This window comes from Peromyscus eremicus, chromosome 17 (genome assembly GCF_949786415.1).
Source record: "Peromyscus eremicus chromosome 17, PerEre_H2_v1, whole genome shotgun sequence".
Lineage (NCBI taxonomy): Eukaryota > Metazoa > Chordata > Mammalia > Rodentia > Cricetidae > Peromyscus > Peromyscus eremicus.
The window spans coordinates 10,746,230-10,772,007 of NC_081433.1; the positions used below are offsets into that span (position 1 = coordinate 10,746,230).

Below are 25,778 nucleotides of genomic sequence, written 5' to 3' on the forward strand. Positions count from 1 at the left end.
AAAACATCTAAACACTGTGGCTCAGACAAAGCAGACAGCCAGCAAACCCACCCCTGGTAAAGTACTCAGAAACAATTGGCTAGCAAAGCCACTCCCAAATGTGTGCCTTCCACTGGAGGTGTGCAGAAACTTCCACATTACAGGCTCGCACTGTGGCACTAATGAAATCAGATGTTATCAGAATCCCCCTGAAGTTCTGCTTTTCAACTCCTGTTCCCATGTCTGAAGTGAAAAATTGCTCAGGACTTCAAAACAGATTTTGAGGGCTGCTAAACAATGCCCACCTGTGTGCCAGGCAAGCCCGATGTATAACATTATGCCAGAAGGTACCCATATAGCTCACTGCACATGTAAAACTTACCTCAGAATCCGTAGTGGGGAAACATTCTTTCTCAAAAATCATTTCCTCTTTCTCCTGTTATCCTGAAAGTTAGGTATTTTCCCCCCTGGGGTCAAAAGTTAACAAAGTCTATGAATTTGAGTGGAAAAGCAGGGCCAAGAATCAGGTGTTGGCAGATTTTACATTTTCATGTGTGAATTTTTAATATAAATGTGGGATGTAAGCATTAACACAAGTCTAAATGTCTCAGGGAGCATGTCTCAGCAGTTCAACTTTATAGTGATTGTAAATGAACCTGTGAAATTTTTCTGGACAATGCTAGTAGCATTTGGATTTTTTTCTTTCAAAAAGTAAGTTAATTTCCTATTGGTTGTAACTGAATTGCATATGTACCGTTTTTTTATCATAGAGTAGATTTCAGTCAGTCACTGTACTTTTTTAATCATGTTGTCCTACAGAGACACACACACACACACTTTTGTTTTTCTCTGTCTTCCATACTGTTTCTATAAGCGTGCTATTGAACTATATTAAACTATGAAAAATACAAATAAACAGTTGGCCTTGATCTATTTATCTTGCTAAGGTTCTAGACTCCATATCTTCTTTTGAGGAAAGCATAGTTTGATGCAGGATGCCACATGTCAATCAGAACCTTTCAGGTGCCAAGATATCTAGGTCTAAACTGAATCCCAGGATCCCATGGGCCCTGCTGATAGGCATGCCTGTACCTCTGTAGTGATTACAAATGGGAAATCATCACCATGGCCTGGTTTCAGGCTGCTTCCTCCCCAAAGCACCACATATGTTAGAAACCACATCGACAAAAGCCCTTTTTGGCCCCAAGAACCACATCCATTTATTTGAAAGCTCGGGTTGATGGTCCCTGGGGTCCAAGCATTGTGTTACCACTGTGGCATCAACAGTAAGACAGAAGCTCTGCCTTTGGAAAGCAGGGAGTCTCCCAAAGGGCTAACACAAGTCCTCCACACCAACTCCATCCTGAGCTTGGGAACCTGTAGGGCACAATCACCAAGGGATCCACTGAATTAAAATTTTAAATTCTTCTTTTAAAAAAAAAGATAAACTTAATTATTTTAAAAAGTCTTGCACCCTAGAGAATCACATGGATCACCCTGGGAAAGGGAAAGAGATGAGATCTCCTGAGTAAACTGGGAGTAGTGGGGGCAGTGGAGGGTAGGGGATGGGGGATGAGAACACAAGAGAAGAGGATGTTCGAGCTGGAACAGGGACAGAGTGGGAGAGCAATGAAAGAGATATCTTGACAGAGGGAGATATCATGGGGATAGGAAGAAACCTGGTGCTAGGGAAGTTCTTAGGAATCCACAAGGATGACCCCAGCTTAGAATAGTAGCAATAGTGGAGAGGGTGCCCGAACTGGCTTACCCCAGTAATCAGATCAGTGAATACCCTAACTGTTATCATAGAGTCTTTCTCCAGTAACTGATGGAAGCAGATGCAGAGATCCACAGTCAAGCACCAGACTGAGCTCCAGGAGTCCAGTCAAAGAGAGAGAAGAGGGATTTTATGAGCAAGGGGCATCAAGATCATGATGGGGAAACCTACAGAGACAACCAAACCAAGCTAGTGGGAACTCATGAACTTTAGATCAACAGCTGTGGAGTCTCCATGAGACTGGACTGGGCCCTCTGCAGTTGTGTAGCTTGATCTGCTTAAGGGGCCCCCTCACAGTAGGATCTATCCCTGGTGCATAAGCTGGCTTTTGGGAGCCCATTACCTATGGTGGGTCACCTTGCACAGCCTTGATGCAGGGGGAGGAGCTTGGACCTGCCTCAACTGAATATAACAGGCTCTGCTGACTCCCCATGGAGGCCTTACCTTTTCAGAGGAGGGAATGGGGGGGGTGGTTTGGGGGATAAGGGCTGCAGGAGAGCTGAAGGAGGGAAGAGAAGGGGAAATCTGTGGTTAATATGTAAAATGAATAAAAATTTTCTTAATAAAGAAAAAAAGTCTTGCAAATAAATAAAAACATTATATATCAAAATTAACCAGAATTTGAATTTTCCTTTCCTTTGTTGTCACGGTTTATTTGTTGTTTGTTGTTTTGTTTAGGTAGCTCTTGTTATCCTAGAAGTCACTATGTGAACCAGACTCTCCTTGAACTCCCAGAGATCTGCTGGCCTCTGCCTCCTCAATGATGGGAGGTGCCTCCATATCTGTTGGCCCTGAATTTTCCTTTTCAACAAGTATTCAGCATAGTTTTTGTAAACATTGGAAGATTAAGATTGCCCTGGTCAAGAAGACATGGAAAGACACAAGGGTAAGAAATTGAGATGGAATACAGGATCCCAGAGTAACCCCTGGAGAGAGAGGATGGACTGTAGTGGGGATGTGATGAGTTGAAATGAAGTGAATATTTCTTCACACCACCATGACATAGTCAGATGGAAAACACACATCACAAAGCACATGCTTGCTTATGTAGAAATATTTGTATAGATATCCACATCCCCTCATCCTCCTGACAGTGTCAGGGGAAGCCGCAGGTTTCCACAGGGACAATGTCTGGTAGGATGCCTTGTCCTGACACCCTATCACATCCAGTTCTCTGCAAACACTGGACAGCTTGCTTGTCTTAAATGTTTCAACTTTCAACCCTTCAAAAATCTTCCCAAGCCAGCTTGCTGAGTACCTCACACTCATTCATAGGTACCCAAAAGGGTTTGTCCCTCAGTCACCTGTGGATCTGTCACCCATTCATGTCCCAGTATAACAATTTCTTCTAGAGGGCGTGGCATTTGTGAACTGTCAGTGTTGCAAGTAAAGACTGCACTGTCCCTTTAATGAAAAGCCATCAATAATTCTGTGTCCTATTTACCCAGGCTTTTGATTGTCTCCACCTTGGTCTTTTATTGAATTCAAAGGCATCCTTATCAAAGTCCTGCATACTAGAACAAAAGTTCTGAGATACTCTTCTCTCTTTCCTGTCCAAGCCACTCCCCACCCTTTCCCACCTCAGAAATGGACGACAAATGCCAGGTCCTTTCACTAGCTTTTACACTATTATATACATGCTATATAACATGCTTATATCCCCATGGCAAGCCCTGGTGATACATCATAGAATTTTCTTTCATGCAAGGGACACAGCTGATGTCTGTGGCCAGTCTCTACCTGGGGAACTCATAACTCTCTTGTGATAAAATCTTCCTCTGCACACTTCGTCCAGCTACATTATGGGAAATGAATTTGCACATACACCCTTGCTATTACTTTAATCATGAGCCACATTTTGTAGTACTAGGTCTGCACTAAGCAAGGACAGGGGAAATGCATTATTTAATGTGTCACAAGATACAGGGAAATGATGCCCCCTTGGGGAAAAGCCTGACATAGGGTCTGCAGCCTGGTGAGTGATAGAACTGTGCTTGGAAGTATGACCTCAGCTCGACTGACTACTCCTGTCACTCCAAAGGCTGTCAGACACAAACCTATTAGTCAGAACCAGTCTGCAGCTGACTTGTTCACAACTCATACACTAAAAAGGATGGCAAAATTAAGGATGAATACAACAGGATAGACTATATATGGTCTGAGAAGACAGGATTTATTATCTGATTCCCACAAAAAGCATTCAGACCATACAGTCTATTACCACGAGGAAAAGGAAGCTGCTACCTGCTCAGCTCCTTTAGTGCGTTGACTTTAGACAAGTCAGAAAGTGCTCACTGAAAACCCAATGACAACAATAAATATGTGTTGGCATCATATGGGAGTTCCTTTTTCAACAGGGACCTATTAGAATGTGCTATGGAAGGACTTCATGCCAACATGTTCATTTACTACTTCAAACAAAACAAGTGAGGGAGTGTCTGTTCTGGTATTATAGATCATGAAGCCACTGTCAGGCCAGAACCCCTGCAGGTCCACATCCTTAGAAAGCCTCCCTCACTAAATCATGGGAATAACACACTTGTCTCAAACTTATAAGATGAGTTGGCTCCATCCTGATCCAAGGCCAATGGAATGAACCACACTTCATAGTTTGCTTGATGGCGTTTGGAAGTCTGGATTAAATAGGCCTTATGTACTCACATGTTTGCAGTTTAGAGTATGGCTCACATACTGCCTACAATCTATCTTCACACACACACACACACACAAACACACACACACACACACACACACATGCACACACGGCTGGCGAGGTACATACTCATAGAACCCCAAGTCATCATGTGTAATTTTGCATTTAAATTTCCACTAACTTCTATATATCTCTAGAGCTACTGAGTTACTCTCAGGATAGAAGAGTTTTATAGAAGTAAATTTGCAGATGAAAATGAAGTCAAGGGTCACAATTAAGCCATGTGATTTATGTCCATAAGTACAAAATACTATGACTTAATAAATACACCAATTAATTAATCAATTAATTAATACTCTAGGGCTTCAAATATAATTCCTTAGCTTTTGAAAGGATGCTTTGTTATTAATTTTTTTTAAAGGTGAAGATCCTGGGCCTTCAGGAAGATGCTAGCTCTGGAAACAGGCAGTGTTTGGGAGACTGAGGTCATGGAGGTCACTGATTCTCAGATGTTCACAGTCCTGTCTCCTTGGATAGCATCATCCTTAGGTACTTACTCATATTCACACACTTAAAGAGCAGCATATGTAGAGCCTTAGAAAATACAGCTCTCACCCATCCATGTTTTTGGCTTCCTCCACAGACTTTCAGACACAATGAGCTAATATAGAAGTTCATTGAGATACATAGACTTTGGGTCTGGTTCATTTCAGTGTGCATTTTTAAAAGCAATCTTTAAACAAATTAGAATTGAAAAGTATACCATGACTTATTAAAGATATGAAGTCATTAACTGCTCAAGGACATTAATGTACTCTCAAGGTCAAACTCTTTCATTCTACTGACTAGAGGAATCACTCCAATCAAAGATGGTCTGTTCTTCAGATTTCTCCATCTTTGAATAAACTAAGCTCTGACAACAGACAACAGTGGCCTATGTCTTAAAGGCTTGATTTTAAGAACAAAAGCTTAATTGTGCAGTTTACGGGCAAGATCGTTTTTTCCTACTTTGTTGCCCATGGAAACGCTAGCAAAGTGCAAGTAGACAACAAACAGAGGCGACCCCCGTACCAAAGCTCCAGCTCACACAGGGCTCCGAGCATGAGCTTTCAAATAAACAGCTGTGTGGGCACTGCACTGTTTAACAGGGGCAGCTTGAAAGCGTGCTCTGTGATGCTCCCATTTAACTGCATCTCCGAGATAGTGCAGGAAATCTCAGCTCCCGCACAGGCTGCTCCTCAAGATGAAGATCAGTGTATTGATAATGAAACAGCTGCTTGGCAGAGTTTCTTGCTCTGAGGCAGGAAATGAAGGCTGCAGGACAGGAGATATGCCTGGCTTTATCAAGGAGGGTAAAAAACCAAGACAGCTTTGCTGAGAGAAATCATTTAAAAGGTCAAGCTAAGAGAGAAAAACAATCCTTACTTCTCAGAAGCCCACAGACTACATCTGGCCTGATGCTTCTGCCCGTCCCAGACCATCAGGATGGAAACAAAGTGAGCCACTTGTTAAAGACAAGCCATCATGGACAAGGCTGGGTCCAGCCCTGTCATGTGGGATCCCAGGATACAGAGTGAGCCTGGAGCAAGCGCCCTGTGAATAATCACCTTCCAGCCTCAGTGACATTAGCTACCTTCCCATCCTACTGGAAGGTATAGTGTACCTCTGTGCTTAAGCCTTTCAATAATTCTGAAACCAACTGTCAAAACTCCCATTTTGCAGAACCGGAAAGGTATAAGGTCACTAAGTGTTCTTTTGATTAGACTTCCCCATGTCTCCTAGACTACTCATCCGAGTAACATTCCTACCAACGTACCTGATTCACTAAGACCAGAACCAAAGCAAAGCCAATGAAAACAGCCAAAGATCCTGGCACTAAATCAATCATCTTAAGGGAATTATGTGATTTCCAATACATGCCTTAGGAAGCCACACATGTATTCCCTTGTTTAAATTTGCTGAGTGGACAAGTGTCCAGCAGAGTGACCTCAGTGCCACTTCATGCACTGACAGTCATAAAGCAAATAAGAAGCGTTATTTTTCCTTGTTAAAGCAGCCACCTTTGGAGGGAAACCTTTAACGCTTTTATTAGGACAAGCTACTGGAAGCTACTTAATGTTTATCTTTTATTAAAGAAGAACTTCTAGAGGTGAAGGCATAAACCAAGGTAAGGTTCTAATAATGGTGGATGTGATGAAAAACAGACAAACATGATGTGAATCAGTTACTCCTTCATACAGCAGTCGTAGAAAACTGAAAAGCTCATGTAGAAGGGAAATGAGGCAGCTGGTTTCAAGATTCATTCATATCTTATCACTGACTGATGTTCAGATGCTGAGCAACTTCATTGTGAATATCAACCTCAAGACAAAACTGAAAATTTGGCCACCTTGATCCCTTGAGTCTAAATTAGAATGTTTTACATGAAAACTTAGTTTCTATGCATCTGTTAGATAAAATTTTAAAAAATGGAATATGGAAATCAACATTTATAAGCCCTAGATTAAAATAGTCAAAGAAAAAAAATGTAGCTTAAAGGAAAAGTGTTTAAAATGAAGAAGCAAGTTTTTTTTTTTTTTTTTTGAGGGCGTAGGGTTATTTTGAAATCATGCAATGATCAGGAAAAGTTATTTTGAATGTTAATGGGATAATAATCTTTTTTTTTTAAATTCAAGATAAAGAGCACGTTATAATTAGAATAACTATAGCCACAGCCTAGAGACTGCTGTTCATTTTCTGAATTCAGGCAGTGCAGATTCATGGGAACCTTCTGCAAATGTTAGCAATGTTTGCCTTATCAATGGGAAGCTTAACTGTTCCGTCATAAACCTACTGTGATGGCAAGTCTCAGCTGTCAACCTGACTGGATTTACAATCCCCAGGAAACACACACACACTAGGTGTGTCAGGCAAGAGGACTTGCAGGGAGGATTGACTCAGGGAGTAAGACCCTCCTGAATTTGAGTGCCCGCCCCCCTCATGATTTGGAAGCCTGGACTGATTGAAAAATGGAAATAGGTCAAAGGTAGCTGAGCACCAAGTATTCCCTTCTTCCCTTCTCTCTGCATCTTTGTCCAGAGATGTGAGCAAGCAGTTTTGACGCCTCACCATCACAGCCTAGAACCAGCAAACCATCTTGCTGGGATGGACCGTACCTCGGACCATGAGCTGAAATAAGTGTTCCTTTTTTTTTTTTTTTTTTTTTTTTTTTGAGACAGGGTTTCTCTGTGCAGTTTTTGGAGCTTGTCTTGGAACTCACTCTGTAGACCAGGCTGGCCTTGAACTCACAGAGATCCACCTGGCTCTGCCACCCGAGTGCTGGGATTAAAGGTGTGTGCCACCACCACCTGGCCAAGTGTTCCCTTCCTAAGGTGCGCTTTATCTGCTATTTGTCACAGCCATGAGCAAAGCAACCACGACACCAAGTTCGGTTTCTCAACAGCTCTCATGCACAATCTCTTCAATTTCTGGAGAACAATTAAAATCAGAACAATGAATGGAATCCTGGCTTGGGTGGGAAGCCATTTCTTACCCTGGCAAAGTGGTGCGATCGAGTCCCACTGGTACACGCCCCCTGGGTTCCGCCGGCAGGTGGCATTGCTGTGGCCAATCATTCGATATCCAGGCTTGCAGAAGTAATGCACCTTGCTCCCCACTGCTCCTGTGGTTTTGTTGATAATGCCACCGTTCTTAAGTGTAGAGGTAAGGCTGCAGTAAGGAGCTGGGACACAGGAACAGACACAAGCAGTTTACAAACCATCGTGGGACAGAGGCATGCTGCCAACAAAATATCTCTAGAAGCTGGGAAATGAGCAGCAAGCACAATCTTTTAAAATAAGAATCTAAAAGCCCCACAAGGTTTTCTTGTAAATCTCAGGGACCTGATGCTGTGATTCAGCACTAGTGAGGATGCTGACTTCAGCATGGCCAGAAAATGATAGATTTTCATGGTGGGTTCTCCATGAGGTACCCTCAGGCTGCCTCTCGTAAAGACAATGGTGAGAAGTGATGGGGCATTGCTTAGGGCACTACATCTGCAACAGAAACATTCTCTATGTTTTCAGAAAGGAATGATTAGAACAAAGACAACAGACATTGAACATTTTTCCACAATCAAGACATGAGGTTTTGTTTAGTAGCCTGATGGACCGTGCTATGATATAGACATGAAACTTCTTTTATAATACATGAAATTTGAATAAAAAAATCTTTGCTCAAATGTAAAAAATGTAGAACTTCAAGTTACAAAAATCTGTGTACCCTCTTTGTTGGGAGACGTTTTTAAACTCATAGATGGCATCAGGTTATATTTATTTTTTTAAATTTTTTATATGTATGAGTGTTTTGCCTGCATGTATGTCTATTACTGTGTGTGTTTGGTACACTTGGAGCCTAGAAGAGGGGGTCACATACCCTGGGACTAGAGTTGTAAATGGTTATAAGCCACCATGTGGATGCTGGGAAACAAACCTGGGTCCTCTAAAAGATCAGTGTGTGTCCTTTGCTGAGAAGCCATCTCTCCAGATTCCTAGGATTAGTATAATACACACACACACACACACACACACACACACACACACACACACATATATATATATATATATATATAAATATAATATTTATGGGCCTGAGTATATGTATGTACATCACATGCAGGCAGAAGCCCTCAGTGATTTGAACTCAGAAACTGGAGTTACAGGCAGTTGTGAGTCTAACGAGCTCTGGGAACCAAACCAGGATCCTCTACAAGAGTCCAAATTACTCTTAACACAGTAATTTCTCCAGTCCCAACAGGTATTAGTTTTAAAGCCACACTCTGATGCATACATTTGGATGAGTGAAAGGTCCTATATTCTATTTACGTACTTAGTGAAACACAGCTATTTTGTCTTTACTAATCTGTTTTACTGTATTGGATAATTGCATGAATGTCCATGAATAAGTGAAAGTAACAATACAGTGTGAGTTCAGTGCTAGAAACCCCCAGTTCCTTTTCTGAACAACCCACTTTCCCATCACATAGTGCAAAGCCCAGGCCTGTAGTGGGAAGATCTACAGCATGTGTATCAGGCAAATGTAATGGGCAGATGTGTAGGATGTGGTCATGTGGACTATATATTATGGGCTGGAGCACACTAGCCTACCTCTTGATGAATTCCTAACAGAAAACAGAGTCTCTCTGAATTTTAAGGGTAAATCTGTGTTTATGTATATTACACAGATCATATGCATGAGTGTATATGCATTACGTATATACATATTAATACATGACACATGCAGGTACATCTCCATGAGAAAGACATATCGTTTCGTGGCCTCCCTCCTGATATGGCTGGATTAAAGAGTCTGTTGCCCATGGATGGAAATATGCTTCGGAAGATAGAGGTTATGTCTTTCATATCAGCGAGCTAAATAACTCACCACATATGATATGAGATATATTCTGTTCACCATGACTTCCTCTGCACTAGTCACTTCTGCACATGGAAATAAACTCAAACAGGCTAAAAAGTCTGATCATCCTTTCTTCAGAACAAGGGTGCTAATCCAATCCCTACTCAGATGCTGTCTGTGAAACTGGCCTGAGAATGGTTTTCATCACACTTTCAAGGGAAGAATGTCTGAATCTCCTGCCCATTGTCCCCACACCACACCCCCTGCCCATTGTCCCCACACATTCCCTGCTCATTGTCCCTACACCACATCCCCTGTCCTTGTCATCACCCACCCCCTGCCCATTGTCCCCACACATCTCCTGCCCATTGTCCCCATACCACATCTCCTGCCCAGTGTTCTCACACCATATTCCCTGGCCATGTCACCACACCTCAAGTTTCAAAGCCTGACTGCTGGAGAGGTTTTCTAATCTCTTTTAACTAGAAACTGCTGGAAACTCCCAGCCCCCAACACTCACCTTGCTCCCCCAAGGTTGATCTCTGCCCTGAAAACACAAATCACCAGTGGGAAGAAAAGCCCTTCAAAAGACTCTGCAACTAATATGCTAGATGGTATCTTTCCAAGGAAGACACAGCTCCAAGACTTTCCCACTTACTGCCGACTGAGAGAAACTTAGAGGTTGCGCTTCATCACTAAACTGTTCCCAGGAATTAACCTCCCTGTGCTCTCAGCGGGTAACAGAAACACTGGTGTATGTCAGATCACATTGACGATTGTACATGGGGTTTAACATTCCATTAATGTGCTTGAAGATTCCATCAATTTAACACAGAGAACAACTTAAAGACAATGATTAAAGAATATAGATTAAAGATAAAATAACTCAGATTTTGATAAGATTTTGATTTTGGAAGTACACATATATATACGCCAAATGTAAATGTTCATACAAAATATAGACTAGTATATAAAGTGTATGCATGTTGTAATGATAAAGAAATATATAGAATGCAATATAGATAAAGTAACATGCTAAGGACAATAGCTGATTACTGTTTTTGCCATTTATGGCAATCTAACTATCTCTCATTTTTTTTCCCAATGTTAATGTTAATTTTGACTACATTACTGTAATTTGAAGGAAATGTCTTTGTTGTCTATGGTATAAAATTTTAATATTTACCTTCTCATCAAGACATTTTAAAATATTAATCAAGTTTGCTAATTAGTTTGAGACTGTCACTCAGATTAATTCTCCATTATGTTCTCCCTCTTGCTGGCCATTAATTGCCAGAAGTCAGAGCTACACCATAACCTACACCTATTGTTAATGATGACACGTGATACTGAAAACCCTTTCAGTTAATGTCCAGGCCGTACTAGTCACCTGCATAGCGGATCTTGAATCCTTTCTTGCTGGTTGCATGGTCCGTAGACCAGCGGAGGTATAGATGGTTACTTCTGCTGGTGAAATTGGATTGTTCCGTGTGGTTCCCACTTAAGACCACTAACAGAGGACTTTGCCCAGAAGAACCTAAATAAAACAGAAAAACAAAACATTTAGATGTGAGTGCCTACAAAATGCAGATCATTCATAGCTGTTGATTAAACATATGTACAATATATAGCTATTTATTTCCAAAGTTAACAATAAAATTCAAATGAAAATAACAACAAATACACTACATAATTAAGAAAAAAAATCTTGAGGAGGGGAGTCAAGTACATAAGTACTAATGACATTCTCTGGAAATGAGTCAAATACATCAATGAAACAGTGGCATTTGAAAATGTGAACATAATTTTATCATTACAACTTACAATATACTGCAGATGTGGAAAACCAAAAGCTTTCTTGCAATGTCAGTGGAGTATAAGTTAAGCCAATCACTTTGGGGAACAACTTGGTGATATATAGTAAAATTGAAGCTTTAATTCATCAACTCTAGCACAGAGGTACAAAAGTTATTTATATAGCAAATATGTATATTCCAATATTATTGCTCTGATAAACTTTGGAGCAAAACTTTAAGTGCTGGAAATGTCATCAGGAGAAATTAAATTTATATAGTACCCGAAATAAATAAAGTGAACATATGTATATCCATATAGATAAATCCAAGCATAGCATAAAGGTATCTAAAAGCATCCATTTGTAGATTAGTATCACAGTGATTAAAAAATTCAAATGTGTTCAACATAAGAAACACATGTGCAGAGAGATGATAGATGGCTGGGTGGGTGGATGGGTGAGTAGGTGGATTGATAAATGGGTGGATGGATACATGGGTAGATGGATAGATGGACAGATGGGTTGGTAGGCAATTAGATAAATTGTTAAATAGTTGGCTGGATGGGTAGATAGTTTGGTGGATGGATGGATGGACAGATGAGTAGAGAGATGAGGAATTAACTATAGGAACATTTACAACATTGGTCCATTTAACTCTTTCTTTGGGCTGCTAGTCTCCACAGTAGAGCTAGAAGGGGACATGTGCATCAGTGGACATTCTAAATGATTCTCTGGGCCTCATTTAATTACAAGAGCAAGGCCCAGTAAGTGCGAAAATCAGCTAAAAGTTACAGTTGACATATATTTTTATTCTGTGTATGCAAAAGTTTTCAAAATGTTTATACAGCAAAGTTATTAAACATCCAGTGTAACTTCTTATGACTGCATCTTCACATCACTTGAGAGAAAAATCACTGTGTAGAAATAGGAATTCTATTCAGCTCCCTTTCTATTAGTGGATGCAACAGCATTGCCTTAGCTTAAAAATATTACTGGCTTTTCTGCATTTCACAAGTTCACACGTGGAAAATGTGTAAGAGAATTGGTGAATGAGCCTCCTGTGGCTCTTCATAATCTAAAGTTATCAAGGCGAGTGACACCCACCTTTGAATCACACACAGAATTTCCATTTGTGGGAAAATACTGACAAATCACAGCTTCACTTCCTCTTACTCCCAAACCATTTCTAGCGACTTTCCCCAAATGAAACTGTGCAAGGCTCTGTTGGACTCTGCACAAACATGCATTCAATTCCTGTTTCCAATAACTCAGAAAGAGACTGCCCCTGGATATGTGCTCTACATAGAGAGAGCTCAGCTGAAATGAGTTTGCAGGGGTGGGCCTGAACTCAGCCTGAATGGTGTATGACAAGAAGAAAAGATTGGCACACAGACATGCAGAGAACAAGCACATGATGGCCACAGCAAGACAACACATCTGCGGCTAAGGAGAAGCTCAGGGACATCAGCTTTCCTACACTTGGATCCTCAATTCTCATTCTCCAGGTCTGAGAGAATATTCTCCATCACAGGGACTTGGTTATAGCAATTGCAAGAACACGGGAGGAAAAACAAGTATAAACAGGGGTGGAAGTTAGTATGGAGGGTCCCCAGAAAGGATTCTTCTCTTTATGAAAGGTAAGTCTCACATGATTGTTTGCTAAGTGACCTGCCTACTACCTACAGAAGGGTGACCTCACTTTATATGGAAGAGGGCAGAGGTGTGAGCTGTGTGGTATCTGCTCATGGCTGTTCAACAAGATAGTGTGCCCTCTGAAACAAAATGCCGCTGGGAAATTATCCTGAGTTCGCCATACTTTAAATGTCATTTTTTTACTGACAGAATGCAAGAGTGCATTTTCAAGAGCTGCTAATCTCTCGTCAAACCCCTTACTACTCTCCATCTGCTCTCTGTCTATATCATAGTGAGCATGCCTCTACCTAGCATGCATCAAAAATAGTTCAGAAAGGAGAGGTGCAGGTCCATTTCCCAGGACAGCCAATGATGCGGTCTCAGCAGCCAACCATGTCAGGAATTCAGACACCATTCTTCTCTGAGTCTATGATGATGAAAAAAAAGTATGGAAAAGCTACACTTGAGCTATAGAGAGTAATATACTCTGAGCAAATGGTGCTCACAGCCAGTGTGTTCAGCCTACTTCTGCTCAGCTCACCAAGTATAAAATAACACCTGTGCCATTCAAATAAGATAGGAATGATGTGTAGTGCAGAAAAAAAAATGCCATCACTTACAGAAGTTCTCCACACAGAGCCCTGACCTTTCTCTTTATAGAGAAATACCTGAAGTCAGAGCAATGCAAGTCATGAGCATCTGTTAGCTTGACAGAAGCCGTGCTTGTCATCTTTCTGGTCTACTCTCTAGCCCTTGGTCTTGGTTGTGGTCTGGCCATATGGAGACAATACCAGACTGTAAGCAATTAGTGAAAAACTATTGATAAGGATTTTGCTCCTGAAATTTGGAAGCATGAAAGCCTTGTGTTCCATATTCCAGTGGAAGTGAAACGGAGGAGACACATAAGCTTGCAATAATCCCCTTATCAGTACTTCCTTATGATTCAAATAGGCATATACACCTATACTTGTGTGAATAAACACAGAGACAACAGCCTGTGTGGCACTGTTTTCCTTTGTGTGTGTTTTGTTTGTTTGTTGTTTCTGGGTATAACACTGAGAATTTCATTTCCAATACAGCCATCTGCAGAACGTGACTCCTGTGGGTCAATCCACACAAGTGATTTACTTCTCACGTTCCATCAAGTGAGTGATACTCATGGAAACACACAAAATCAATTAAAGTAATTTTTATCACCGTATATATATTATTGTTAATCTGAACCCAATGACAAATCTATGGAACATGAGAAAACCCTGTGATCTTGGGCACACATAACTGGGTACAGATCTACTTTGCTTGGAAATGATGAAGCTTCTGAAACACTGGCCTTGGTTCCAACTCAGCTGATTATCCAGCTACCTACACTGGTATATTGAGGTGCTCATTAGAGCTGTACAAAACCAAAGCACTTGTTTTGTTGGTGTTGAAAGCAGCATCATTGGGCATCAAATTCACCCAATTTCACTATATAAAATAACTCTGTAAAGACATTGGCAACATTTACCACTTAGGTGTCTATATGAGCCACTCATTTCTAGAAAAGTAGACATTTGGAGTGATAAAAGTCTTCTGGAAGAACTCTTGTCCTGCAGTACCTAGAAAACCCATCTCTCTCTCTCTCTCTCTCTCTCTCTCTCTCTCTCTCTCTCTCTCTGACACACACACACACACACACACACACACACACACACACACACACACGCCTGCAGAAAAACTGCAACATAACACCATAGTATTGTTTGAAGGTCATCTGATATCTGAGAAAGCTCAAGTCTTATCATGATTCATTTGTGCTATGGTTGTTGTGGGAAGATGTAATTAGACAAATCTGACCCATCTTGGCACTGAGACATTAAGATGGTGTTTTCATTAATGAGACTCATGGCGTTGAGACATGCACATTGAAGAGGCTTACCATCAAATACTTCCAATGTATCAAATTGCTTTTCACTTTGAAATGTGTCCACAAAGAGAGTAATGTTAAAGTTTGGCTCCACTTTAATACTCCAAGCACATGTTTGGGAATTAAAATAGTTGCCTGGATACCCCGGACTGAGGATCACTCCAAAAGATTCTGTTCGTACTTCATTTGCTGGACATTGTGCTAAAGAGAAAGAGACAGTTAGAGGTCTGCATTAACACAATGAATCCAACGTTGATTGGATAGATTCTGTCTTTCTACACAAGGTCCCATGAAAGGAGAAGACAGTTTATTGAGCTCTGACTACATTTAATACAGGACAAAGATACCTCAGAGAGAGGTAGAGTCATAATGAACAGTGTGTGCTTTCCACTGCATCTACATAACACTGGCCATTGCACCTATGGACCACCCTGATGAGGCCTCATGAATTTTTATCACAGCAACACAAGTCATCTCAATGCAAAAGTAAAGACAGATATCTCATCTTCAATATAATATAAAACAATATAGCTCTTTATAAAAAAATTCCCACTTCCATTCTGACCCTCGTTATACTTGGATAAATAACATCTAAATATTTGATATGACCATTTAGGTATGAAAAGAATCAGAGAAAACACTGTCAAAACCACCCTGGACTGTTTGCTACAATTTTCAGCAGGACCCATGATTTCTAAAGTAAAATATCTTTTACTGAAACACTAAGATACTACAAGTTTAGTGACACATTTTCTCTTCAACCTTCTATTTTGATCCAGCTACTTCTAGGCTAATTAAGAAAATTTTAATGTAAAATCATCAAAAGAATTCCTTAATGCTATCTCTCCTTGCTGAATTAAGTTATATTACAGAAATGCTTTCTTATAGAGCTACAAAGAAACCCCCAATCAGCTATAGCACATAAAAAGTGATGCACCAGCATTATTCATAGAGTTTAAGCAGATCAGTACCCACATTTTCCCAAAGACAATGAGCATTTGTCAAAGATGGGCATCTCATTTGGTGGGTTTTCCCATTTTAATGAGTTAACTGTGTGTTATTATTTACACATACATTTCAATATGAAGACACTTCTCAAACAGGAGGGAAAAGCTTATAAAGTGTCACTCCTAAATATTGTCTTTGAAGGTTGCCCATTCAGAGTCTAACTGAAATGTTCCTTACAGTTTAACAGACTTTTAGACAAAAAAAAAAAAACATATGCAATTAAATCTACCACAGAATCTTTTAAAAAATATTATAGATCAAAGTCCTAAAAAATATTCACAGTATAAACTAATTACAGTAATGATGCTGAAAGTAATTCCAAATGGAAGTCATAGACGGCACTCGGCCAAAAGTCCTATTTTCTGCAGTGATGGTGATGATACAATTAGCTATCAAATGGGGCTGGCACTTTCCAGGGATAGTGTTTTCAATGAGAAATGTTCCCACGGGTTCAGGCATTTGAACATTTGGTCCACAGTGGTGATACTGTTTGGGGAAGCTAAGGAGGTACAATGTGCTGGAGGAAGTACGTCACTGAGGGTAGGCTCTGGGAATATACAGCCATGCCCTACTTCCTCTTGTTACTTATGCTGCTTTGGATTTGCCACAAAGGTGTGATCTCTCTGCTCCCTATTCCTGCTGCCATGCCACCCCACCATGATGGACTCTTCCTCCTCACCACAGTGGACTCTTGTTCCCCTGGAATCATTAGTCAAAATAGGTTTTCTTCTATCAGTTGCTTTTTGTGTGCATTTTTGTTTGTTTTTTGTTTTTTTACAATGACAGAAAAGGAACAAATAAAAAGGAGAAACTCTTGCACTGACATATCAGCTGAGTTCTATCTTCTCATTTTAGTTAAGGTGGGAGAAAATGGAAAGAATTTGCTCAGGTCAGTGAGCACTCTGGTTTATTGTTCTGAGAAAACTTTGTTCATTAAAACATGGAATCCAGCATGCCCAGCAGAGCTGTGTCTTCTTGCTAAGCTTTTGAACACATACTCTATGACTTTGAGCTAAGCATGCCCAGTTATCTGAAGTGTTAATCTGATTAATCTTATCAATAAAAAATCTAGAGTCAAATATTGGGGTAAGACTGAAAGATTAGAGAACAAGGAGCAGCCGCCAGTTGCTTCCTACCTCTCTTGTTCCTCTGGCCAAAAAGACCAAGATCCTCTTTCAGCCCCACCCTACCTCTTCCTGTCTCCCCTCTTTACAGTCCTCCAAACCTCTATGGTCAGCTAGTGGCTAGCTCTGCCTTCTGACTCCAAGCAAACTTTATTTTTCAAAACACAATCAAAATACCACAGAACAGTTATCCACCTTCCAGCTTTCTTCTTGAACTATAACCTCAAACTGAGCATGCTCCATAATGTATGCCTGTGCTAAGTATGCACAGGAATGTAACCACACCTTATATGCTTTCCTATAGGAATACAAATAGGCTCCTGTAATTAAAAACTCCCTATGATTCTGTCCTTGGGAGATACCTTGGCTTTGGAAATATTCCTACTGTCCCCCTCGCTCTACTATTTCATCTTCCATTGTACATTCAGTCTTTGTGCTTACTAAGATGCAAACCCATTCATTCAGTCACAAGGTCACTTGGTAAAATTTACTTTGCCCATTGGACATGCTGATACTTTTAAAAAGAATGCGGCACATAGATTGGGTTCTGTGTCTGTGCACACCTGTGTGGGCTTGAGAATGTAGTCCCAGGGATTTCATGGACCTGCTTTCATGTTGCAGTGAGAGCCAACACTTCTTCTGTCTCTGCTATAAATAGAGGGTTGTAACAGCTACCCCTCAGGGTTAAGAGAGATGTGGCAGATGTAAATGTCTTTCTTAAATAGAAGGTGCCATATGGGCGGAAGTATTACAGAAACTGAAAATGTCCTGGCTACATACCCTCCTTTTCTCGACAGGCAGGTGCTACCAAGTAGAGCCTGTTCTCTGTGTTTCACTGGGGAAATATTCAGCCAGGCTTCCACCTTGTATATCCTACCACTGCAACTAGAGTTTTAAATGACACTGAACTTTGGACCATCTGGAACTAGGAAACTTTGCAACGAGTTGCTGAATGCCACCTGGAAAGCCATGGTCACCTCCAGGGCTGGGGCACAGAGCAGCTATCCAAATCGGAAGCAGCCTTGTGCAGACTCATTCTTATTCCTTCTGTTTTTAAAATGTTTTCACTGCTTAGCAGAGAAGACGAAATGAAAATATAAGCAAAGTCTTTTTTATCAAGTTCCTTGTAACACCTAATGCTTTATTTCCAGACACAAACATTATTTTACAAAATACATTTGAACGAATTTCCCAATCAGTCCAAATGTCCCTGTTTCCTCCTGTCTGCCCTGCTGTTTCCTGGGAATTTACTCCTTCCTGGAAGCTGCTATAAACTGTTGCCAGGAGCAACTCAGCTAGTATGAAGGTTCCCACTCCCTCTGGAGGGTGAGCATCTCAGTTTTCCAGCAGCAATGATACCTTTATAGCCCCCTGCACCTCAAAAGACATTTGATAAAACTTCTGCTATGGGAGGGGCCATCAGAGATACCTCATAAAGGAGTTTGCCTGCAACTGGAGCTAGCTCCTCTTGGCACACACACATCATACTCAGTTATTTTTATTTATTTATTTTATTTATTTATTAGGAAAGATCAGTTGTGAGGCTTAAAAACATGAAGCGCTTTGTTTAACACATCTTTCAGGGCATAGCAAAAATAGTTTAGGATTAGGAACTTGAACTAGAATTTCTGGTCATTAACTCCTTAGCAGGGTATGGTGGTGCGTGCCTTTAATGCCAAGACTCTGGAGGCAGAGGAAGGCAGATCTCTGTGAGTTCTACCAGTCTGGTCTACATAGAAGTTCAAGGATAGCCAGGGTGACAGAGAGAGACCCTCAGAAAAACAAAACCAAAACAACAAATGAAAAAAGACTTAATTCCTGCCAGGCATGGGAGTGCGCACTTTTAATCCCAGCACTCTGTGGGTTGCAGCAGGAAGATTTTAGTGCACTCAAGGCCAGCCTGGTCTAAATAGTTACTTTCAGGTAACCAGGTCTACATTTGAGATGCCGTCTCAAAAACTAACAATAATAAAATAAATAAATAAATAAATGTAATTAATAAACAATTAATATGGTAGACAAGGTCATGAGTTTGAGAAGGAGTTGGGGGAGGGACACAGGGAGTTGGAATGGGAGAAGGGGGACTGGAAATGGTATAAATACAGAAATCATGTATGAAATTCTAAAAAAAAAATATTAAGAAAACTAACAACAACAACAACAACAACAAATGCCTATAGGATGAGAGAATGGTGAAAACCAGTAAGACCCTAAGAAAAGACCCTCTGTCACCCAAAGCCTAGGGGGGTAGGGCTGTGGGCATAGGGAAAGAACACTGCACTCAACACCCTTCCAAATGCCCTCCCTCTGATGCCTCCAGAAGAAGGTCATCGCCAAACAGACGTGGGCTCCCTTTAGCGAACACTGACCACTTACGTTTGTGTTTGTTTTGTTTTGCCTCTTTGAGACAGAGTTTCTTTATGTAGTAGACCAGGCTTGTCTCATACCCACTTCGGCCTCCCGGGTACTGGGATTAAAGGACCACCCACCCAGATGTATGTTTCTAAATTTTAAAGATATTTTCCTTTGTGTGTGTCAGAGAGAAAGAGAGACGGAGGGATGGGGAGGTGGGGGAAAAGAGGCACATGCACTAGAGCATTGTTGTATGGAGGTCAGAGGACAAAGACCAGGAGTTGATTCTCTCCTTCCACCATGTGGGACCCAGAAATCCAACTCAGGTAGTCAGGCTTGGTGAGCTATCTTGCTTGCCCAAGTCTATTTTTAATGCACATTCTGAAGACTTCTGTGAGCTCCTAGTGGTCTGTAGGATGAGGCCACTTTTCAGTTAAGGCCTCCTAAAAGCCAGGCTCTGTGAGAGCTGGCTCTCTTACCACCTTCCCTAAAGTACCCACAGGGCAAGCTGCTCCTTTTTCTTGGGTACCAGGCATCTTGTTCTGCTTCCGATGCCTTATTCGTTGTTCAGTCTCCCTTAAAACACCTTCTGCCCCGAACACGGGAAGTCCTAATGTGCTGCCATCTCTCACTCAGTTTTTCCCTGATTAAAGGTAGAGTTTGGACATGGTAGTAAATTCTCAGCACAGACTGCAACCTTCCAGAGCTCAGCCTGCAGTCCTCTCCATTACCCCTCCCCACACACTGCTGGCAGCTTTCAGGGAGCTGTTAAGAGTGTATAATATAACATTTGAAGAAGTGAGATTCGAAGTGAACATGATTTCCCATCAAGAATTTATTGAGGGACTGACCCCCACTTGAGCCCTACAAAATAATTAGGAAAACAGAGAAAGATTATAATTAAGTGCTTAAGTGATTAAGGTCAGGTAAAAGACAGGCATCTGAGCCCTTTCAAAATAATGAGTTGCTCAGAGAAACACAACTAAGATTGTTCTCATCTCTTTTTAACGGATTTGCTCCAGAAGGAAAAAAGAACCCAGGGCTGTTGGGAACATTAGTTAGAGAGTTGGGAGGTCACAGGCTCCTCACCTCCAGACAGAGCCAAAGTTGAGATTGTGGAAAATCGGGTGCACAGGTGGTAGATGTGCACAGAGAACTGAGAAAATGGGTTCACAGTGGTGTGGGCTTACTCTGTTTTGAGCTCAATTTCATTTCAGTAGAAACCAAGTTAATCTGGACAGGACAATATAACATCAAAGGAGTGTTCCTCATTCTGTGAGTGGAATACAAAACAATACACGTGCCTTTTCTGGGCTTGTTTTAAGCCCTCCATCCTGAAAAACTTGGAGGTTAGAATGTACCTTTAAAATGTGATGGTTTGCCTATAAGTATAAAATGGCCAAAGTTCAACAGTATAAGTTCTCTCAACTTAAGAAGAGAATTCCAAGACCATCAACACCATGTCAATATAGTAGAGGCACCCAGTTTACCCAAGAAAATGCCTCAGGTCTCCTAACTCTATGCCCTAGCTTGGCATCTGAGCACTTAAAGGATAAAGATGCATCGTGGTTTCATCCACTGGTCATGGAAAGTCACTCTGCCTGGAGCAGACTGGGGTGGCTGCTCTCCAATGCAGTAGCTTCCCAATAGTGTGAGCTCTCTGTGTTTAGTGATTCTGGAGTTACATTTTTTTGAGTGATGTAAGGCATTGTGAACATTCAGTGGTCATTCATTCCCAAGTGCAGCCCATTTTCTATGTTGTTGGCGGTGGTGACCTGTTCTCAAGGTGACAAGGGTACTCCATCATCAAGTCTCAAGACCCAGGATGTTATTAGACAGCCAGACAAAACCCATGTATGAGTATGTTCGGCAGTGCAGAGAAACCACATGTGAGGTACACATATGAGAAACTCACCAGATATTCACAAGTGCTTTTAGCCTCTTCAAAAGCACATAAGTACTGGCACCATTGTGTGTGATGGGTAAAGGAGAGAGACATGCCAATCACTTGAGAAGCCCTCCCTGGGGCTCTAGTCCCTTGACAATGCTCTCCCTGCTGTTTCTTTTTCCTGGTGCATAGCATAGCCACATTCCAGAACAGGGTGAGTCTTGCTCTCAAAGGCTCCCTATCAGAACTGTGATTATTTAGAATAAGTTGAAAACAATGGCAGTGAACGAGATAGTATTTTTGACCTCCTTGGACCCTCTAAGGCTGTTTCTTCCCACTGTACCTGAAAGTGGTCCCTACTAAATTATATTTCTTAAGTGAACCAAGAAGCGCAGTCTAGAACTCTGTTCTTTTGTTGTAAATTATCTAAGACCCAGTTAGATATGGTCAGTTTATGTTAGATGCATATACAAAACCTAAAGTGGATATATTCCATTGTTTATACATTTTTATACACAAAGGATTCAACACCAGACGCCTAAATCTAGATGAAGTATTGACAGGGAAATCCCAGGATGCTCAGTTTGCTTGAGATGGACCCAAAACATGAGGCAGATTACAGAGATGTAGAGAAGGGCTGTAACATCAGGGATGGATATCAGCTGCTCGTTGATGCTTATTTTTTATTTAATATTTAATATTTTAATTTTGCTGTATTTGAATATTCCCATGATGCATTAGTTGAAAAGAGTGTGACTTAGATTTATTTTTGAGGGTGGGCTAAAGGTCAAAGAGTCATCCAATACCTCTGTTGGCAGCTTGTTTACATTGTGAGACTGACTCAGCACAAACCTGGGTCAAATTCAAACCTATCCTCAGAGACTGTCAGAGCAACTCATGCAGCAGGACCTGACCTACCTTCACAGGTGGGTGGAGAACCTTGGAACTGGAGCTGTGAGCTGAGTTTGCATGTCAATGTGTCGCTCCCAGACAGCGAGTACCCAGGGTGGCACTGGTACTTCACAAAGTCCCCTGAAAGAATCAACCCAACACCCTGGGATGGACATTCCTGGAACATTTGACTGGCATGACTGCATAATGAACTATAATAGTTAGCAAACCATTTCAGAAAGAGTGTCTACATTCACTTTATGTATGTCTTTAAAAAGTCAAATTTTTAGCTCTTAGTTTATAAAATTTAATATTCTAAAAAGAGACCATATCTAGCTGTCCTTTTTCTTGGCCAATGCAACCATTTGTCCTACTTTCCAAATGCCTCCCTAAATAAACAGAAGTGCCACAGTTGTTTGGGATCTAAGCAAGGCTGTGGCGTGGCATGTGAGAATGGCTTCAGCAGACCCAGCAGGGCTTGCCCATGATCCTGGCCAGGGAAACACCATGGTTCATTTAGCCTAGCCATCATGAATAGTGCAGGAACTGGACAATGTAATTTGATCAGCATTCTGAAGCAAGGTATGACCATAGGAATACGGATTTGTGATTAAGACTGAGAAATCCTGGGTTCTAATAATTACACTGTCACCTATGCAGTGGCTGGGTTCCTAAGAGGACCAGATGAGGACCAGCTGACTAATGGATGAAACCATGACTAAAAACAAAGCAACAGTAACATTTATAAATAAAAGTTTCTGAATAAAAGATTTATAATAATTATCATTAAGTACATACTACCAGACTTTTCATTTGAAGGTTATTACTTACAGTTAACTACCTTCTAAGACAGACCCTGAGAACTTAAAAGAAAAATAGAAGCAATCCCACAGAGCAAAAGACTTAAAATGACAAGATCAAAACCTAAACTAAGTCATTTGGTCCATAGTCTCTATACAAGGCTCCACAGTGTCTTGGGCCAGCTTTCCCATATGGTTACCTGTTTACCTAAAGTCTAAATCAGAAGAAACTATAAGAAGCCACATCCCATGGTGTGGAACAAAAGAAAGCAAGGACATATTACCTATTTCAAAGTCCTCGTCTTCTGTAAGCAGGTCAGCCTGTGGCACTGCTGGGGGAGGTGGGCACCGCTTCAGCTGAAACGCTACCATGGGTTTATGAAAGAGGATAACAGCCGTGGTTACCTTTGCTGAACGATCAAGTTACAAGGCTATGTACATGTGTAAATCACTCTCTCTAGGAGCTCATGTTGACTGTTAAATGCCTAGTAATACCTGAAGCTCAGGGGTTGAAAGCATACAATTAGAATGATCTCTACTCTCCCTCTTTTGGAAGCCACCATCGAAATTATCCTATCACATCCTGGCTAGGTTAGTAAGCTTATCCTTCTTTTTGTCCTGAGGAATGTCTTAGGGGCACAGGAGACTAGGGGTTGGTGACCTTTCCCTACTGCTCTCAAAGACATCATGAGGTTAATATTGCCCCACTGGTCATTATATGATGGTTTCTATGACATTTCTTTAGAGTTAGGAACATATGGACCCGCACAAAAGTCAAGAGTATCACCATGGTCTGTACAACAGGGTCTCACTTATAATTATGTAGCAATGAATGAACCCCAACTAGCTACTGACATGACTTAATGAAATGAACTGACAACAGAGGTACTGTCCCCCACAAAAGGCTTCCAGGACACTCTGGCATCCATGTGGGACACTCCAACAGGCTCTGAGATAGTTGGAAATAAAATGCCTGGGCATGGTGGGGAGCTTTCCTGGGACTCTATGCCCAGCCACTGAAGCAGAAATACACTGACCATGAAAATTGAGGACAAAGAAGCCTCCATTGGAGAAATCACTGTGGAATTTGAGCAGGACCTGGTTGGTGGAGCTGTATGCTGTCTCGAGGGCAGTGTTCCCACTGAAGACTCCGAGCTGAGGTGAGTTCTGGTCAGGACCATCCCTGGGAAAGAGAGTGGGCCACCAGAGTAAGAAGTTCAGTGTTATAGCTGAGACTGTGCAGCCAGTTCCCCAATATGGTCAGGAAGAGTACAGGGCTGATCTAGAAAGGCCAGTGCACACTGGACTCTTCAGGGACCCTGCAGTGACCAACAACTTCATTTTAAGGTGCACATGGTAGCCACTTCCTTATGACAAATATTTATAAAGAAGTTTTACAGCTGAATTAAAATACTGAAAAATGAAGTAAGACATTCCCCTGGCACTGACTCAGTAATAGGATGCTTGGTGTTCAGGAGATTCACCACCCTGCACTTTCTTTTTCCTTCCTTTTTGTTCTGATTGTGGACAATGGACATGCATGAGTGTTTAAGACTAGAATTCCATGCAACAGGATCTAAATGAATCTACTGCTTAATGGGACTGCTGCTCTGCTGCCTTGTTGTGGAGCAGCAACTCCCAGTATCTCAGCTCCACAGCCACTAGCTCAGCTTCTCAGAACCTCCCTCCAAAATCTGTCATTACAGCCTGAGAAGGTAGCTTCCCCTGGGCCCTGCAGCTGCATCGGCCACAGTGACTCTCCTGCTTAAATCCTGTATGTGGTTCCCCCTGCATTTTAGATAAAATGTTAAGGCCCTGTAGTATCTGTTCCTTCTGGCCTAGACTCCTTTCCCTTTCTCCTGGAGCTGTAATAAGAATTCAGTCATATCATATGCTCCCCCACATATATCACACACAGGCAGATACACATAGACACTCAATAGGCACATACACTCACAAACAGACTATATATATACACACACACAAAACAGTCATACATTCACATATAAATACATACAACACACATATGAAAACTATATATTCATATACAGACACAAGTAGACATAGATACAGGCATGCAATAAGTATTCATTTATAAACACACACACACAAAAATATGGACATACAACATAGTTGTACACAATTACACACAGATAGACCACATATGTAGAGATATACACATACAAATACATACACATCATTTATCATACATCACACATGCACATGTTCAGGTCACCTGTAATTTCAAGAGCGCTACCTTCCTAGTAACCTAGGGATACCTTCTGGCTCTCCCATCATAATATTCATTTCAGCCTCCCCTTTGAATTGCAACTGAGATCTTTAAGGTGTAGCTTGTCATTTATCCAGGTCCTACCTAGTAGGTTCATGTTCATCATATTCTGGCCCAGGTTCCTCTGCAAGGCTAATGGAAACCAGGCCTGTGCAATCCAGGTTGGGGAATGCCCTGAGGAAACACTTCTTAGTGTTCTTTCATTTCATGCATTCATTCAGGGGAAAACACATTACAGCTTTTCTTTGAATATATACATATATGTATGTATGTATATGCATACACATGT

At 41.3% G+C, this 25,778-nt stretch overlaps 1 protein-coding gene across 1 annotated transcript in view; it reads right to left on the reverse strand.

The window, feature by feature from the left end:
• Csmd1 (CUB and Sushi multiple domains 1) overlaps window positions 1–25,778 on the reverse strand; it is a 1,274,530-nt gene that overhangs the window by 82,927 nt on the left and 1,165,825 nt on the right. Inside the window, 6 exon segments of the mRNA XM_059244994.1 lie at window positions 7,942–8,130; window positions 11,194–11,340; window positions 15,149–15,337; window positions 22,427–22,540; window positions 23,484–23,564; window positions 24,237–24,382. Of these exon segments, the coding sequence (XP_059100977.1) occupies window positions 7,942–8,130; window positions 11,194–11,340; window positions 15,149–15,337; window positions 22,427–22,540; window positions 23,484–23,564; window positions 24,237–24,382 (866 nt within the window).